Source organism: Drosophila suzukii, chromosome 3 (genome assembly GCF_043229965.1).
Source record: "Drosophila suzukii chromosome 3, CBGP_Dsuzu_IsoJpt1.0, whole genome shotgun sequence".
In the NCBI taxonomy this organism is placed as follows: Eukaryota; Metazoa; Arthropoda; class Insecta; order Diptera; family Drosophilidae; genus Drosophila; species Drosophila suzukii.
In genome coordinates, this window is record NC_092082.1 from 11,841,788 (window position 1) to 11,857,787 (window position 16,000).

Below are 16,000 nucleotides of genomic sequence, written 5' to 3' on the forward strand. Positions count from 1 at the left end.
GAAATGGGCGGGGAAATGGGCTTGGCCAGCCAAAGATTAGTGTTATTTGTATGCAAAGCAGAAGGCCAAAAGCAGAAACACTGCAGGCCAGTGTCACCATCAGAAATGCCATTCAAAGTCAGCCAGAAACTGGCAGGAGGATGGGAATTCCCGGCTCACAGAACAGCGGCGAACACAACGAGGAACGTGTTTCAATTTTTATGACATTTCAATGCAGTTGATGTCAGCGAAACGGGTTGAAAAACGGGTAAACACCGAAGAGCTCGTTACAATTTTGACAATACAAATTTTCCCTGGGGCAAGAAAAATGTATATGCATTTGCCCCAAACAACATACATATTTCTGGACTGTTCTTGTAAGAATTCAATTGAATTTCAGAAATATTCGAACAAAATAAAAAACAGAAAAAACCCAAATGAAGCCCAAAAAATGTAGATGGAAAACAAGGATTGCGCATACGCCATGTGGTTGCTAAAGTTCAGCCCGGAAAATACCTTTTATTTGCATTTCAAAGGCAGGGCGAAGAGTTCACCTAGAGCTCACTCATTATTTATGAATTGAACAACCCAAAATGCTAGAGCGAGAGTGAGAACCTCCATGTTTTATTTATGAGACCTCAGCAGGTTTGCCCCTTTTCTGTTTTAAAGGAAGCTCCTTTTGTGTGGACTGCCAAGAATATTCGTTTTTTGGTCGGTTGTGCACATAATGTTGGGGCATTAAAAACAAAACCGTTGGTAATCAAGCAAAAATTCATTAAAGAAGAAGTTACTTTAAGGATGATAATAGAATTTTAGAAAGTATTAAAAGATATTAAAAAGAAAATTAAATTTTAAAATTTCCAAAGGGAAAATCTTTTGAAATATAAGACCACAATTTTGTTAATAATTAGTTTAATTATTGGTATATAAATTAGAGTTCCCATTACTATTTCTTAAGATTTTTAAAGTATTTAAGTTGCTAGTACTCGTACTTCGACAGCACTTGAAAGTTATCAAAGGTGTCGATTTAAGGGCTACTCTAATGACTTTACCGGCACCAAAAAGGACTCATACTCAATAAACTTTGCCACTCATTATAAGCACATTAGCGAGGGAGCAACAAATGTCGCCGATTCCACTTGGCCTATCAGTCATCGGGTTAATCATATATGAGTAGCTGCCATTATTATTCATTTTCGTCCTACTTATGGCACCTGTCGTGGATCCGAAAACAAAACTCGAGTATGGTGCTTCATCAGGAAGGGAAACTTAAGCAAGGCAATAAATCCTTTTGATGCCTCTCATCAGGGAACGTGACTCTCGTGTAGAGCTATGGGTATCCTATATCCTATAGAACGGGTCTGGAGCAGCAGACTCCTGACTTGATAAATTAACGCATTAAAGCCATAGCTGAAGCTGAGCCCTCCACACAGAGGCGGCTTTTAATAACACAAATTGCAATCGAATCCGGAAAAATAAAGAGAAACGAAAACGGAATGCGAAATGAGAGCCCAGAGATGTTAACTCAATTTTCTGGGGGGTGGCTTATTCGATCGAAACAACTTAAAGCAGGCATATTTAAGCCGAAATTCCCAATAAACATAAACAATTTCGGGAGTGGTCTACGGCAATCCGGAGAGATAAAGCCCAACCAAAGTTGGAAAAACCACAAATAGTAGCTGCAAATAACAAGAGTTGGAATATTTTAACTATAAAATAAAATAAAGAACTTGCAGCGAACTGCATATACTGAAAATAATAAATTGGTGAACATTTCCGGCATTGCGTTAAAAAATTGTTGGGTAAACTTGACAAACTTTTTATAAAAGGTTTTAAGATTATAAAATATGTTTTAAAAAAATCTGGTAGTCAAAAAAATTGAAAACTACCTGTTAACATTTTTTTTATATCTGTTGCTTTTATTAAAACCTTTTTCTGAATGTACAGACTACGAGGAACTACAAATAGTTGCCTTGATCAAACAGCATTTACCGAAACGAACAGTCCTCGTAAGCACCTGTGTGCAATGAAATCGAAATCAAAGCACATCCATCCTGCAAAATGGACAAACAATGAAATAGTTGGGCAAATGTAAATACCAATTGAAGCACGAGCATTCGAAATATATCGATACCCAAGCTAGGCAACGTTAAACTGCCTTTTTGGAGGTGAAAGGACACTTGAACTGCGGGTCGCAGGTTTTTCCACTTGATGAAGATCGGGAAAAGTGGGGAAAATCCAAAGGACTTCAAAAAGGGAAAGGCAGCCGAGAGCCCGCAGGAGGTGACCGACATCTGCCTGGTTTAGTGGAAAACTGATTGACGCCATGTCTTTTGATTTCCCTCGTGTTTCAGGACTCACGCACTGGAGAAGAAAGGCCCAAGTAGGGGAGGATGGTAGAGGAGTATCCTTTTAGCAAGGACCCTGCCCAAATGTGGGACACTCGATGTGGGCATCACTTGATGACCAGAAAGTGGGTCAATGGGAAGTAATTAAAGGGAAGCCAGGAAAAGAGATACAAGCCCATAGTTTCGTCAATTATTGGTTCATTGGAGCCTATTGATTTACTTCAAGGTATTAAAAATATTTATTAATTTATTGATAGGCGTAACATAATATTTAAAATAGGTTCTTTAGAATAATTTACAATACAAAAGTAAAATTTCATTTTTTTGATCCTAGGAATTGAAATATTTAAGGAAAGTTAACAAATAAATATATCTTTAAAACTCATACTCGTTAAATATAAAAATTATTTTTTTTAGAAGCAAACAGCATGAATAGCATGAATAAATCTAATTAATAATTAACCCATTTTTCATTTGTTATCTGTTGATATACTTAACACTTCTTTAAATTAACTTTCATAACAAAAATAAAACTCCATTTCTTGTAATGATAAAGCATTTTGAATTGAAATTTTAGACATATAAATCTGCAGATAAAATATTTTTTAGAAGCATGAATAATTCCCATAAATATTTAACAGCACTGACCCATTTTTCATTTATTATCTGTGCTTTAACTTTTTACAATATATGCAGTCAAATGGTTAATCCAAGTTATTGTTGCATTTTACACAAACAAACAAATTTGAATTTACATAAATTGCATCATTCAACAGATATTGGGTGAAATCAATAATAATGTTGATTTAAAGGCAACCGTTTCGAAGCTTAATCCGATTGCCAAGCTAAACTAATAAACTGATTCAATAAACAACACTGATATACCTAGATGAAAGTCAACGAACAACTTGTTGCAGCAAATAAAGTTTTTCACAAGCTCAATTGCAATTGATGCGATGCAAATTCAATAAATTAGTCATCCATTTGCAGAGACTGCACCAAAGGACCACTTTATATATATTCAGAACCTACCACTTTTCGTATTGCAAATATTTGCCTCAAACCGAAATGATTCTAATTGGCAAAATGACAATGCCCACAGGGATTTTCAGCGGAAAAGCGAAAGGAAAAGCAAAGTCATCTTCAGGATATTAACACTCCCTCTTCCTTGGCAAACATCCTGCACTTTCTCACTCCCTTAATGGATAATGCTAAGTTCCGTCTAATTGCATTTGCATATTTTGATAATATTCCAAATGGGAAATGAAAGTGGCAAATGCATTCTCCATCTGAAATACTCTGCTTAATGCGGATAAAATCGTGTAGTTCAGTGGCAAAGGGGGAAAATGGAAAATTCCTAAACTGACAACGGAAATTTAATTGCATCGGGTGAAGAAATCCCGTTTAATTACGGCGATTAACTGAAATAATTTATTAGTTTTTGCTTAATTTGTGACATGTGCAAACAATTAGTGATTCAATCGAATGGCCAAAAGGACGCAATAATAACTTTGACTAATTAGCTGTATGGTAAGCTTAATTCGTAGTGAATAAATAGGATCCGAAATATGTGGGAAATCACAGTAGCAATTTATTTTTCGTTAGTTCTTATATAATTTATTCAAATTGCTACGAAAATATGGTAATGCCATTTAACATTTTTCGGAATTTACATATGTAAACAAATGAAAAACTAGTATTTTTGATAATTTAGAATTTAACTAATTTTATTTTTCTTATTTATACACTGTGTATAAAAATATACTCGAACTAGGTACTATTATATGTACTTATTAATAAGAAACAAAATTTTTTTGGAGCATATGTATATAAGTTATTTACATTAAACATGTATTTTACATGAGTCTACACTGTTAACCTTCAGAATTCAGTTAGCATACAATTATCTACATAAACACTTCATAAAATGAAACACTCAACCATTTGTACACAATTTCTAGTGTGAATTAAATGTAGTGAGCTTTTCATATAAAAAATATACATCTTATATCCAACAAAAAAAGAACACAAAAATATTTAAAAATTAAAAATGTGTACTGTCAAAATAGCTAAAGACATCCTAAAAATGGCTATACCAGCATCACTGCCAAAAATAACCTAACGCCTCAGCTGGCGTTTGTCAGCACTGAAATGTTTATAAATCATAAAATTTTGCCAAGCACCGAAAACAGCAACTGTTTGTAAAACAGCATTAATTATTTATTAAATTTATTGAAAAACACTAGAAAATGGCATCAAAAGTAGCGAGCGGCACGAACAAGGTGTTCCAGAACGTGAGTATTCGTGAATCATCAATGGACAGCTGATGGGGATGAAAAGTAACCTCACTTTGTGATAGTCCCGGTGGTCCCTTAAAAAAATAATATTCCCTGCTAGAAAGCATTTTCATGATCCAATATTTGAAAACCTGTAAAGGATAGGTCTTTGGTTGCCCTAACTTGTTAAGACATATGTCGTCAGTTCGTTCTCTAAGCAGTAAAGTAATCTAAAATAATCTGTCCATCTGTTCGCTAAAATGGTAGTCTCTTACTTTCCTTAAACATCTGAACCCATCTATCATATCCGGTTATGATACTTTTATAACTATTAAATAGTTGGAATATCTCTCCATTACTTAGGGCACAAGCGGCAGGATAATAAAAATTTTAAATCAAATCAGTCTGTTTTCTGATTCCCTAAAACGGACAGAGTACCCGCTAAATTTACTACCATGCTAATTGCATTTTATATTAATTGAATTCTCTTTATTTCAGCACGATGATGTGCACATATCCTTCGAAGACCAGCAGCGGATCAACCGCTTCGCCAAGCACAATGCCCGCATGGATGACTTCAAGGCCGAGCTGGAAATGAAGCGCAACGAGCTGAAGTGCGTTGAGGAGGCTCTGGAGGAGATTGAGCTCTTCGACGAAGACGAAGACATACCATTCCTCGTGGGCGAGGTCTTCCTTTCGCACAAGCTAGAGAAAACCCAGGAACTGCTGAAGGAGACCAAGGATCAGGTGCTCAAGGAGATCGCAGGCGTGGAGGCCAAGGCCAAGGTGATCAAGGCGGAAATGGACGAGCTGAAGGCCCATCTGTACCAGCGTTTTGGTAGCAACATCTCACTGGAAAGTGACGACTAATTCATTGTGCATTTAACATTTTAAAAAATAGAGTTACATTTAATTTAAACTCGCCTAAAAACAAACTGTCTTGAACTTAGAGCACTAGGAAGTAAATGATCAGGGCGATGACAAGCAAGGTGACCACTACTCCTCCAATGAAAATCCGACGGTCTTCGACCAGCCGGCGTTCTATAAGTTTCATGGTGTGATTGGATAGACCCAGTGTGCTGCCTATGGCCTGGATCCTCTTGTGGGCGCCACCCAGGGTCATTCTTTGGGAGATTAGGCTCTCAAGAATGCCGCTCCCGGAGGCTATCATGTCGTCCACACCCCGATGGGCGTTTCCCAACTGGGAATGATGTTGCAGTTCGTAATCCAATTGCAGGCGGGTTTCCTCCGGCTGGGAACTGTTGGCCGTGAATCTGTGATTCAGGAGCTGTTCCCTTTCCGAGATCTCCTGCATCCGGCGCTGTCTTCGCTCCCTGGCGGTTTGCAGGGATGTCTGCAGGTGTCTCAAGTCATATTTCAGTTGATCAACCCGAAGTTTGGAACTTTGTCTCTGGGAAGGTGGAACCTTGAACAGCAGCACGTCCAATCGATCGCAGTTACTGTATGAAGAGATTAGACATTAATTATTATATATTTTGGTTTGTTGTATCTTAATAAACCCACGAATTCGCCTGGGTAATCTTCAGTTGAATCCCATTTTCCACGTCAAGGGATTCCTGGGCGCTCAGCTGACTCAGTCGCTGGAAATCCCGCTCAATGTCCTTAACCGCATTATTTGTTTGGTGGTATAGGCTCTCCATATTGGATACTCTATTGATTCCTCATTAATTGTCAGCCGGTGGATTCGCCAATTAATGTTTAATCAGGCGAAATTGGTTTGTTTAAAAAGCTGACGCGTTAACATTGGACAGAGTGTCATGTTAGTTAACAGTGCTGATAGCAGAACAGCTGTCTGGTATTTTTCGTGGGACCATACTTGATTGGGTATTGGAAAATATACAAATATTCATGTGCGTCAAATTAGCGTCGGCCTGTTAGCAACGAAAACGGGAACGGTGGAATATGGAACATGGGGCTCTTTTTATTTTTAAATTTTCTCTCTATTTGGGGACCAAATCGAAAAATCTAAAATGCTAGATTGTTAAGAAAGAAAAGATCAATCGAGCTAGGTAGGTTTGGGACACATTTGAGGCCTATTAGTGTTTCAAAAATGCATTTGAAAAATCGTGTCCCCACAATTTTGTTAACTGCTCCCCTCACAGAGGTTGTGCCAATATGCACGATAAACCAAGCTATTAAGGGTTAATTCAAGCTCCTTGTCTGAAAGTTTCATCAAAATCAAACCCACAGTTTTCGAAAAAAAAGCCTAACAGTACCGCAACCTCGGATTTTCCCCATACAAAAAAGGGGGGCAAAAATGAAATTACCTACTGCTCCACTCCTAGAGGTTGTGCCAACATGCACGGTATATGGGTAGATAGGGGATAATCTAGGGACTGTTCTGTGAAAGTTTTATCAAAATCAAACCCACAGATTTTGAGAAAATTGCTTAACAGTTGGGGGTGTTAAAAAGGTTATTAAAAGGCCGTTTAATCCAGAAACGGAACCATTGGATACTAAGACATAAACCACAATGTAAACAGCTTAGCCATGACAATCATTCGACGCTAACTTTCTATAACTTTATACAGCTCTCACAGAGGTTGTGCCAACTTGCACGGTATCGCATTCGAAGGGGCATCATTATAGCTAATTTCTGAATAAATTACAGGCAATTCAAACCCACAGTTTTCGAGAAATTCAAGTCTTTTCAATTATGGCTTTTGCCACGCGGTCACACTGTCAAGGCCTGCGATAAATCGTATGACCCGTGACATCAGGCCTTGACAGTGTGACCGCGTGGCAAAAGCCATAATTGAAAAGACTTGAATTTCTCGAAAACTGTGGGTTTGAATTGCCTGTAATTTATTCAGAAATTAGCTATAATGATGCCCCTTCGAATGCGATACCGTGCAAGTTGGCACAACCTCTGTGAGAGCTGTATAAAGTTATAGAAAGTTAGCGTCGAATGATTGTCATGGCTAAGCTGTTTACATTGTGGTTTATGTCTTAGTATCCAATGGTTCCGTTTCTGGATTAAACGGCCTTTTAATAACCTTTTTAACACCCCCAACTGTTAAGCAATTTTCTCAAAATCTGTGGGTTTGATTTTGATAAAACTTTCACAGAACAGTCCCTAGATTATCCCCTATCTACCCATATACCGTGCATGTTGGCACAACCTCTAGGAGTGGAGCAGTAGGTAATTTTATTTTTGCCCCCCTTTTTTGTATGGGGAAAATCCGAGGTTGCGGTACTGTTAGGCTTTTTTTTCGAAAACTGTGGGTTTGATTTTGATGAAACTTTCAGACAAGGAGCTTGAATTAACCCTTAATAGCTTGGTTTATCGTGCATATTGGCACAACCTCTGTGAGGGGAGCAGTTAACAAAATTGTGGGGACACGATTTTTCAAATGCATTTTTGAAACACTAATAGGCCTCGTATGTGTCCCAAACCTACCTAGCTCGATAGATCTTTTCTTTCTTAACAATCTAGCATTTTAAATTTTTCGATTTGGTCCCCAAATAGCGAGAAAATTTAAAAATAAAAAGGGCCCCATGTTCCATATTCCACCGTTCCCGTTTTCGTTGCTAACAGGCCGACGCTAATTTGACGCACATCAAATATTCAGTTATTTATTTAAATGGTTGATTAAAAGTCGGTTTTCAATAAGTACTAGGAATAATTGCAGTTACTTCCATTTATTTGTTTAACATATAATTTATTTTAATGTCACCCTAAAATTGGATAATTTCTTAAAAGACCAAACATACATAGATCAGTCTTTGATTTGAAGAGATTTATGTGACACAATTTACTGTGTTAAAATATTAAACTAATTATTTGTGGTATTTTAAATTTAGCAGATGGTGTGTTGTTAAACGCTCACACCTAACAGAGTACTGTTAAATCAGTGCTGGAAAACGACCGAGACTAGAAAACTGGCCATGCGCTGGTCACTCTACGCACCACGCGTTAGCACACTTTTTTCGGTATTTTACATTTAGCATCAACCACAATGGCGAATACATCAAGTACCGGCGTTGGTAAGAAATAAAATTGATAAATTGGGGATTTGGCAGCGAAAAAAGGGGATCAGAGCGTGCCTGGATCGGTTGGCCATCCATTTTCCGCGTTTCCCGCTGCCCGGCGGCGATTTTTCCGACGCAACGAGCCCGCAAAGCTGGCCGCAATGTGTGTGTGTGTGAAAAACGGGGAGAAAGAAGACGAAAGCAAGGGCGAAAGACGAAAGCCGATAAAAGCGAAACGGGCAAATGGATATATTTTCGCAGGCGGGCCACGCCGCTCTTGCGCTTTTCTCTGGCCGCTTTTCCCGCTGGGGGAAAACTCCGTTGCAATTTCGCTTCGTGACTTGACATTTTCCGAAATATCACCCCTCCCCGCTCCACCACCCCGCTCTTCATCTGTCTTGCTCGCTCTTGCACACTCTTCTTGCCCTCTTGCTTTTGAGTTTTTTTCTTACTTTATTTTTTTTTGCACACTTGCGTTTTGCATGCGTTTTGCAAGCTGTCTTGCTTTTCTAATTAAATTAGCCGCAAATTACATTTTCTCGGATTGTTTTTGCAAATGCAGAAATTATGCTTTCCCTCTCCGCCACCGCCGACACACCCTCCCCCCGCGCCCTTCGATTTTAATATCTGCTCTTCGCACTTTTTTTTTGTGTTCTCTGCACGAAAATGCGTGCAAAGTCACACGGGCGAAAACAAAAACAACATAAGACGCAGAGCGCAAACAACAACAACACGTACCCATATGACCCCACACAGAGAGAAATACTCACTAAAGTAGAATGAAAAGTGCTGAAATTTGTATACTCAATAATAATATCGGAATTTTGTGATTTTCTCCAGCTTCAATCGGAAATACATTACTCATCACAGCAAAAATATCTCTTAACATACTCTAAAATCGGAATTTTTATCGTGCCACCCCAATAATATCCATGGTAATAGATCTAAAAAGTGATCAAAAACAGGATAACATTATAGTTTCCATCTTAACCATAAGCTCTTTTAAAAAAACCTGTATTATTTACGTCCATGTTGGTAAAATAATATAACACTACAAAAACATTCATTCGTTCCTTTAGATAAAAAAAAAATATTAAAAAAGATATTCATATCATTTAATTAATAGATGCATATTTAGTACGTCTATAGTTATGAATATTTTGATAGTAAAAAAGGAACTTATGTACTTGTTTTCTCCTCAAAACTGACGACAGAAAACCTAATGACAGTATTTAAACATTAACATTTTCCAGTGAAAACCCATTATGTCATCGAGTTCTCACCTCTTTGCTTTTTCACATTGCAGTGGTGCCACGAAATTTCCGCTTACTGGAGGAGCTGGATCAGGGCCAGAAGGGCGTGGGCGATGGCACCATATCGTGGGGATTGGAGAACGACGACGACATGACGTTGACTTACTGGATCGGCATGATCATCGGTCCGCCTAGAGTAAGTTTCCATTTGGATCCCAGTTTTGTATGACCGATTGCAGAACTTTCCTCGCTACGTCACTAGATAAGCCCTATTTATCAGTTATTTCGTTGGGATTATTGACATGTTATCGCTTGGATTGCTTAAAGCGAGGAATGGTATCTTTTGAGGGTTCTCATTCGACTAGAGAGATGGAAAGTTGGTAGTGTTCGCATTTGAATAACAACTGGCTAGTGCAACCCATTGTGAGTGGGCCACAGAAGTTATTGCCTTTGCTAATGATTGCCTTTTTATGGTAGGAAATATTAAAGTCAATATCTTTTAGGGGTTGATTTGGATTAGATAAATCAGCGATATCATGGGAATCACCGGAAGAAATGCGGTTGATTGGGCTTCTAATAAACCAAATTTTCTTATTGAAGTTTATGTTAGTTATTATAGGTATAATAAATATAAAATATATACCTTTTTCATGTTATAAGTAGAATTATAGTACATTCTTTAAACTAAGCAAATACGAAAGATCTAGAATTGTTTATTATATCTAAAATTATAGATATAACAACTTTTTAATGTGGTAATTCTTAAATTTGTTACTAGAAAATTCTCCACTAAATGGGAATATAAGAAAACAGCTTTCCCTTTGAATTACTTTCAAGAACACCGAAAGGAAAACTTAATTTGCATTTAATTTTTGTATAGTCTAGGAGTGTTGCGCGCGCCGCCGCATGAATCATTGAGGAGTTTGGGTGGTAGGGTCTTCAAGCAGAACCCCAGCATGGATTTAGTTGCAGTGGCAATAGAAAAATAGAAAGCTCAGGGGGAATGGGCACCCTGACTCATCGACACTCTGGCTGTAAATGGCACATAGTATTAGCGTAAATCATTCGAGAGTTATTAAATGTTAATTGGAAATTCTTGTGCTTACAGACTCCATTCGAGAATAGAATGTATTCACTAAAGATCGAGTGCGGCGAACGCTATCCGGATGAGCCACCAACGCTCAGGTTTTTAACTAAAGTAAACATAAACTGCATAAATCAGAACAATGGCGTGGTGAGTAAAAACATTTCGATGGTGTGTGTATCAGATGAACAACGAATGCTAATGATTTATTGGAAATTCCCACAGGTTGATCATAGATCAGTGCAGATGCTGGCCAGGTGGAGTCGCGAGTACACTATAAAAACGATGCTACAGGAAATCCGTAGGATTATGACCATGAAAGAGAACCTGAAGCTGGCACAGCCGCCAGAAGGAAGCTGTTTTTAGTCGACAACATCCGTTAGCAACACCAGCAGCAGCTGCAGCAGCAACGATTGCAACTTCAGCGGGAGCAGCATCCACACCCAGTAATAGCAGGAAAACCCCATCAGTCCAAGTCGAAGACCAAGGTCGCCAAATTCGTGGCAAAGATTGTGTGGCGGCTGCTCCTTCGGGTTGCTTTCGGCGGCAGCGAATGATTATAATGAACGTAATAAAGATCGAGTGCGGTTATTGTGGCAACAACAACAACCAAATGCAAGCTATACTATAAGTAAAGGGAACAGCAGCGAAAAATGCGATAGAAGCGTCACTATGAAAAGGTCGTCGTCGTCCCTTCCGTCATGAACTATGTCATCGTGTTTGGTTACCTTACTTCTACTTCAGTCCCAACAACAAAGAAAAAACTTCTTAAATAAGAAATAAAACAGCAGCGAGAGAAACGAGTAAATGCCTATGAGAGAGACGCGATAAATCAGATTATAATTTAAACTCAGCAAACAGAATCCGTAAACTAATCGAACAGAAAAGCAAAGCATGAAAATGATAAAGATTAAATAAGATCACAGCATGAGAGCGAAGTTCTTTGAAAGGAGAAGCGTAATTATTGTTTTTTGCCTAAACTAAAAATTTATTAATTATATACATAAAGCAAAATATATATTAATTTAAATAAAACAACATGTCGAACAGATTTTTTGTAGACGGCGCCAGTACGAAAGTTTTTTATTGAAGCGATATTTAGTTGTTTTATATTTTTTTCAATATCTTCCTCCCGAATCGCTTGGGACGAGGGACGCGATTTATAATCATTGAAAAGTGGAAATTATAGATATATATAGAAACACACACACACACACTAAGCCGATGAGGAAATCGAGTGGACAGAATGATGAACGATGATTAAAATAATACTTTAATTTAAGCTTCTAAATAAAACAATTAATCCAATAAAATGGTTTAAAGTGGAAAGTACCTGTCGTCATTTATTGCGTGTAACTATATACAAATCCCTTTAAATGACGAAAGGTCTTCCACATTTATTTTTTGATGGGATATGAGGTAACTTAAGTTCTTTAAAAAATTTACAGAATTTTTGGTATGCCGCCTACACAAAAAATTCGAGTTTATATGGCAATGGGTAAATAAATCAAGAAACCCTCTAAATTGAATACTGATGGAGATTAATGCCGGTTTAATTTGGAATTTGTTTATTTTGTGAGCTTAAATTGATTTCGGAAATTTTAAATTGATTACAATTCCTTATAGGTTCCTTTTTATGCTTATTTATAGTGATGAGAAAATAGAAAATAAACCCAATAATGGAACTCATAACTTAGTCATGTTAAATTTTTGGATATGTTGGGACCACGAAATTATATAAAATCTCTGTTTCCCAAAATACCAGAATTCCCCTTCACCGCATCTCGGGAATGATTTTCAACAATCATTTCCGTTTATTTGTCAATTGTTTATTGTTTAAATACATAATTGAATTATCCTTGCTATACACAATCAATGTTATATGTATTATCCATCATTTGCTAGGCTCTGGTAGTTTCTTTAGCTTTAATTCCCCTCTTATTGAATTTTCCGATCTGATCTTCGTTTGGTTTGGGCATAACCAAGATTTAGCTAGTTTTAATTGGATCGTAATTGGTTGGCTCTCGCAAATGGCATAGGTTTTATGTTTATTTCTTTGTGGAGAGAGAACATTGACTTGGTGGCTGCTGTTCTTTTTTTGTGTGTTTGGGTTTGCTTAAAATTGATTTATCTTTATTAGTCGGTAAAGCCGCGATAACACTGCAATTCTTCACACCATCAAAATCAAATTCAAACATTCTACTTCTCCTTGGGCACGAACACGATCTTTCGCGACTTGAGCGAAGACCACTTGTGTCGCTTAATGTAATACGAGATGACGGTCAGGAAGCCGAGGATGCCGATCACCTTGATCAGCAGCTGCTTGCGGTCATCGTGCTCCGGCTCGGAGGTCCACTTCAGGAAAGTGGCCACATCCTTGGCCAGCTGGCTCTGCGTCGGCGGTGTGCCGTCCTCGTACTCAATGACCTGAAAAGAGGGACATCCATTATAATATTGCAATAAAATTTTGTACTACTTTATCTTCATCATAGATTTTTCTCGTTTTTAAATTAAGAAATTATCTCTTTTCTGTGATACACCCAATAAGAAAGTACAGAATTTCGCATCCTTGAAAAATATTCAAAGATAAATTCAATAGCTTGGAAGATTGTATGAAGTTTTTCAAGATCTACTTAAAAAATTACTATTTTAATAATGAAAAAAAAATAAGATTGTCAAGTTGTTCATAAAGTTTAGGAACTCTTTTAGAGATACTTCTCTTAAAATTTTTAACTTTGAAGATCTTTTTCGAAAGTAGAAAATCAAAATACAAGAATCTATGACAAGAAAAAGTTTTCTGATAGATAGACTACCCACCTCGTTGTACAACACCTGGGCCATGGAAATGGCACCACCCGGGAAGTATGGGTTGAAGTACTGGCCCTCGCGCAGAACCACTCCGGCAGGAGCTTCGTGGTAGCCAGTCAGCAGGGAGAAGATATAATCCTCTCCGCCCTTGCGCGCCGACACGATGTAGCTCAGATCCGGAGGATAAGCACCGTTGTTGGCTGCACGGGCCGCTTCCTCGTTGGGATAAGGCGACGGGAAGTAGTCCGACAGCTTGCCGGGGCGAGTGTAGTAGTTGCCGGTGTCATCGGGACCGTCCTTGACCTGTTTTGGTAATTTAAACCTCCATTATTTAATATATACATTAAGGAATCTTATAGGACTTACCGTGATCTGCTCGGCTTCAGCCTTGGCCTCGGCTTCGGTGTGGCTGACACCAACCAGATTGCGGTAGGCGATGTATTGCATCGAGTGGCAGGCGGAGCACACCTGCTTGTACACCTCGTAGCCACGGCGAACGCTAGAAAAAAAGTTTAATTTAAGTTAATCAGTTAATTTAGAAATCTACAAAATAGTATAGAAGCTATCAACGTGTATTATGTTATAAAACTTTTTAATATGGGTTAAGCAACATTCCAGAAATAATGTTTTTTTAAGATCACTATTTAACTAATCATGTGAACCATTATGCTGATTATTATTAGTAAAATTTTAAAACGATTTAGGAAAATTTCGAAATATACTATAAACTAACGTTATCAGATTTAAGATTATACTTAAGATTAGAAAATCAAGCCGTGTTGGCACAATTTAGACTGTTAAGTTCGAAAAACTGTGTTTTAAAAACACTGTTTTAGTTTTGATGGGAATGTTTAAAACTATCTGTGCTGTCTATCACTCTATCAAGTTTTTATTCCAACCGAATATCCATCGAAATTTGGTTGGAAAAGTTTTACAAGCATCTCGAATAGATCATTACTAGTTCCAGACTTCATAAGAGTATAACTAGGGATATCCCTCCACTACGTTACCTCTGGTGGTCCAAGGCGTCGAAGAGGCCCTTGTGGTTCCAGCCCTGTGCGTGGGCGTGCACCTCTCCGCCGGAGGCCTGCACGGATTGCTCCAATGCGAAGAGGAGGGCTCCTACTCCGCCGGTAATCGCTCCCACGGCTCCGATCAGCTGTTTGCCGCACATACAAACACACGTACACCCGCACACAGTCACCGAGAAGCAAACGCGTTTTGAGGTTAGGTCCGTTCGGGTATTATGAAATGCCAAGTGGGGAATATCTGGGATTCCTGACTCGTAAACTTACCTTCTTGTTGCCGCTTGCCCAACTGCCGGCGGAGGAGAGGTTCTTCGCCTGCAAGGAGAGAAGATACGATTTTAATCTCTCGGTCGGCCAAGGAGAGTACGAATTTTTGCACGGAGTTACATAATTGGGGTGTTCGGTTCGTATCTAAGCAGTGCGGGACCCATAAGATTGGGGATCCCTAGTATTATTCACTATACCGTTTCATTCGGACTACTTGGCTTTGCAATTTATCCCCGGGAGTCATATTATTTGATGTTTTTCTCCATTTGACACGACTTCTTCAAGGGGTTGTGACGGCACCACTATGGAAAATTTGGCTCCGTAGCTCCCGATTTTTACCTGCTGCAGGTTGAGTGCTGGCGCGGATTTCAGCATTCTCAAGCCATGGAATCTTCGCAATGTCGCTGCCATGGTGGCCGGAGTTTTAATTTCTGCGTCGTCTGGTCGTGTAAAGGAAACTCTGCGGGCAGCCAATCGCCAATCGAATCTTTTAGTTCCACTGGCACAAAGTCTTCCTCTTCTTCGGGACTCTCTCGCGGAGGTGGTGGGCAGATGTTTTCTCGCCCGCTCTATCCATGAACTCGTTTATTCGGCGATAGTTGGTATTTTTACTTTCACATTTTGTTACTGCATAATTTGTGTTTTAAAATATATTTATTTATTTAATTACATTTTTAATTTAATTTTTTTAAGAATATTTTCTTCTTAAATTTTTATGTCTGTGTTTTTCTTAAATATTTATTTTTCTTAGTTTAGTTCATTCTAAAATGTTCTTTGGATTTCGGAAACTTTTAACTTTTTTTTTTAATACTTTCCAATAATCCAACTGGAACAACCTGTTGGTATTAAGTTTTTTTCTGATTTTTGGCAACCACTTGATGATATCTTTAAGAATCTTTTTACTACAGCTGTTAAAAACATCAGAAAACGTAGTAGATCTTTGGGGGCTAACGTGTTACTAACG

At 38.3% G+C, this 16,000-nt stretch overlaps 4 protein-coding genes across 4 annotated transcripts; 2 read left to right on the plus strand and 2 right to left on the minus strand.

Annotated features, from left to right (window-relative positions):
- Positions 1–4,460: 4,460 nt before the first annotated feature.
- Pfdn4 (prefoldin subunit 4) lies at positions 4,461–5,538 on the plus strand. The gene is made up of 2 exons (XM_017077941.4): positions 4,461–4,621; positions 5,102–5,538. The coding sequence occupies exons 1-2, from the start codon at positions 4,577–4,579 to the stop codon at positions 5,471–5,473; spliced, it is 417 nt and encodes a 138-aa protein (XP_016933430.2). The 5' UTR covers positions 4,461–4,576; the 3' UTR covers positions 5,474–5,538.
- Membrin (golgi SNAP receptor complex member 2) lies at positions 5,485–6,392 on the minus strand. The gene is made up of 2 exons (XM_017077940.4): positions 6,128–6,392; positions 5,485–6,063 (listed from the first exon to the last, which is right to left on the minus strand). Exons 1-2 carry the CDS (start codon positions 6,262–6,264, stop codon positions 5,550–5,552), a joined length of 651 nt encoding a protein of 216 aa, XP_016933429.2. The 5' UTR covers positions 6,265–6,392; the 3' UTR covers positions 5,485–5,549.
- A 2,066-nt stretch (positions 6,393–8,458) lies between these two features.
- Uev1A (Ubiquitin-conjugating enzyme variant 1A) lies at positions 8,459–12,246 on the plus strand. Its single transcript, XM_017079169.4, has 4 exons — positions 8,459–8,611; positions 9,903–10,045; positions 10,958–11,083; positions 11,159–12,246. The coding sequence occupies exons 1-4, from the start codon at positions 8,584–8,586 to the stop codon at positions 11,297–11,299; spliced, it is 438 nt and encodes a 145-aa protein (XP_016934658.1). The 5' UTR covers positions 8,459–8,583; the 3' UTR covers positions 11,300–12,246.
- A 494-nt stretch (positions 12,247–12,740) lies between these two features.
- Positions 12,741–15,565, minus strand: Cyt-c1 (Cytochrome c1). The gene is made up of 6 exons (XM_017079168.4): positions 15,376–15,565; positions 15,037–15,084; positions 14,752–14,900; positions 14,108–14,240; positions 13,751–14,044; positions 12,741–13,360 (listed from the first exon to the last, which is right to left on the minus strand). Exons 1-6 carry the CDS (start codon positions 15,445–15,447, stop codon positions 13,133–13,135), a joined length of 924 nt encoding a protein of 307 aa, XP_016934657.2. The 5' UTR covers positions 15,448–15,565; the 3' UTR covers positions 12,741–13,132.
- Positions 15,566–16,000: the final 435 nt, after the last annotated feature.

Excerpts from the sequence above, each read along its gene's own strand:
- Membrin (XM_017077940.4), bottom strand. The coding sequence starts at position 6,264 with ATGGAGAGCCTATACCACCAAACAAATAATGCGGTTAAGGACATTGAG. Across the intron at positions 6,064-6,127 it reads AAGATTACCCAGGCGAATTC|TAACTGCGATCGATTGGACG; the intron begins GTGGGTTTATTA and ends CTCTTCATACAG.
- Cyt-c1 (XM_017079168.4), bottom strand. The coding sequence starts at position 15,447 with ATGGCAGCGACATTGCGAAGATTCCATGGCTTGAGAATGCTGAAATCC. Across the intron at positions 14,901-15,036 it reads GGGCAAGCGGCAACAAGAAG|CTGATCGGAGCCGTGGGAGC; the intron begins GTAAGTTTACGA and ends TGCGGCAAACAG. Across the intron at positions 13,361-13,750 it reads CCCAGGTGTTGTACAACGAG|GTCATTGAGTACGAGGACGG; the intron begins GTGGGTAGTCTA and ends CCCTCTTTTCAG.
- Pfdn4 (XM_017077941.4), top strand. The coding sequence starts at position 4,577 with ATGGCATCAAAAGTAGCGAGCGGCACGAACAAGGTGTTCCAGAAC. Across the intron at positions 4,622-5,101 it reads CGAACAAGGTGTTCCAGAAC|CACGATGATGTGCACATATC; the intron begins GTGAGTATTCGT and ends TCTTTATTTCAG.
- Uev1A (XM_017079169.4), top strand. The coding sequence starts at position 8,584 with ATGGCGAATACATCAAGTACCGGCGTTG. Across the intron at positions 8,612-9,902 it reads TACATCAAGTACCGGCGTTG|TGGTGCCACGAAATTTCCGC; the intron begins GTAAGAAATAAA and ends TTCACATTGCAG. Across the intron at positions 11,084-11,158 it reads TAAATCAGAACAATGGCGTG|GTTGATCATAGATCAGTGCA; the intron begins GTGAGTAAAAAC and ends AAATTCCCACAG.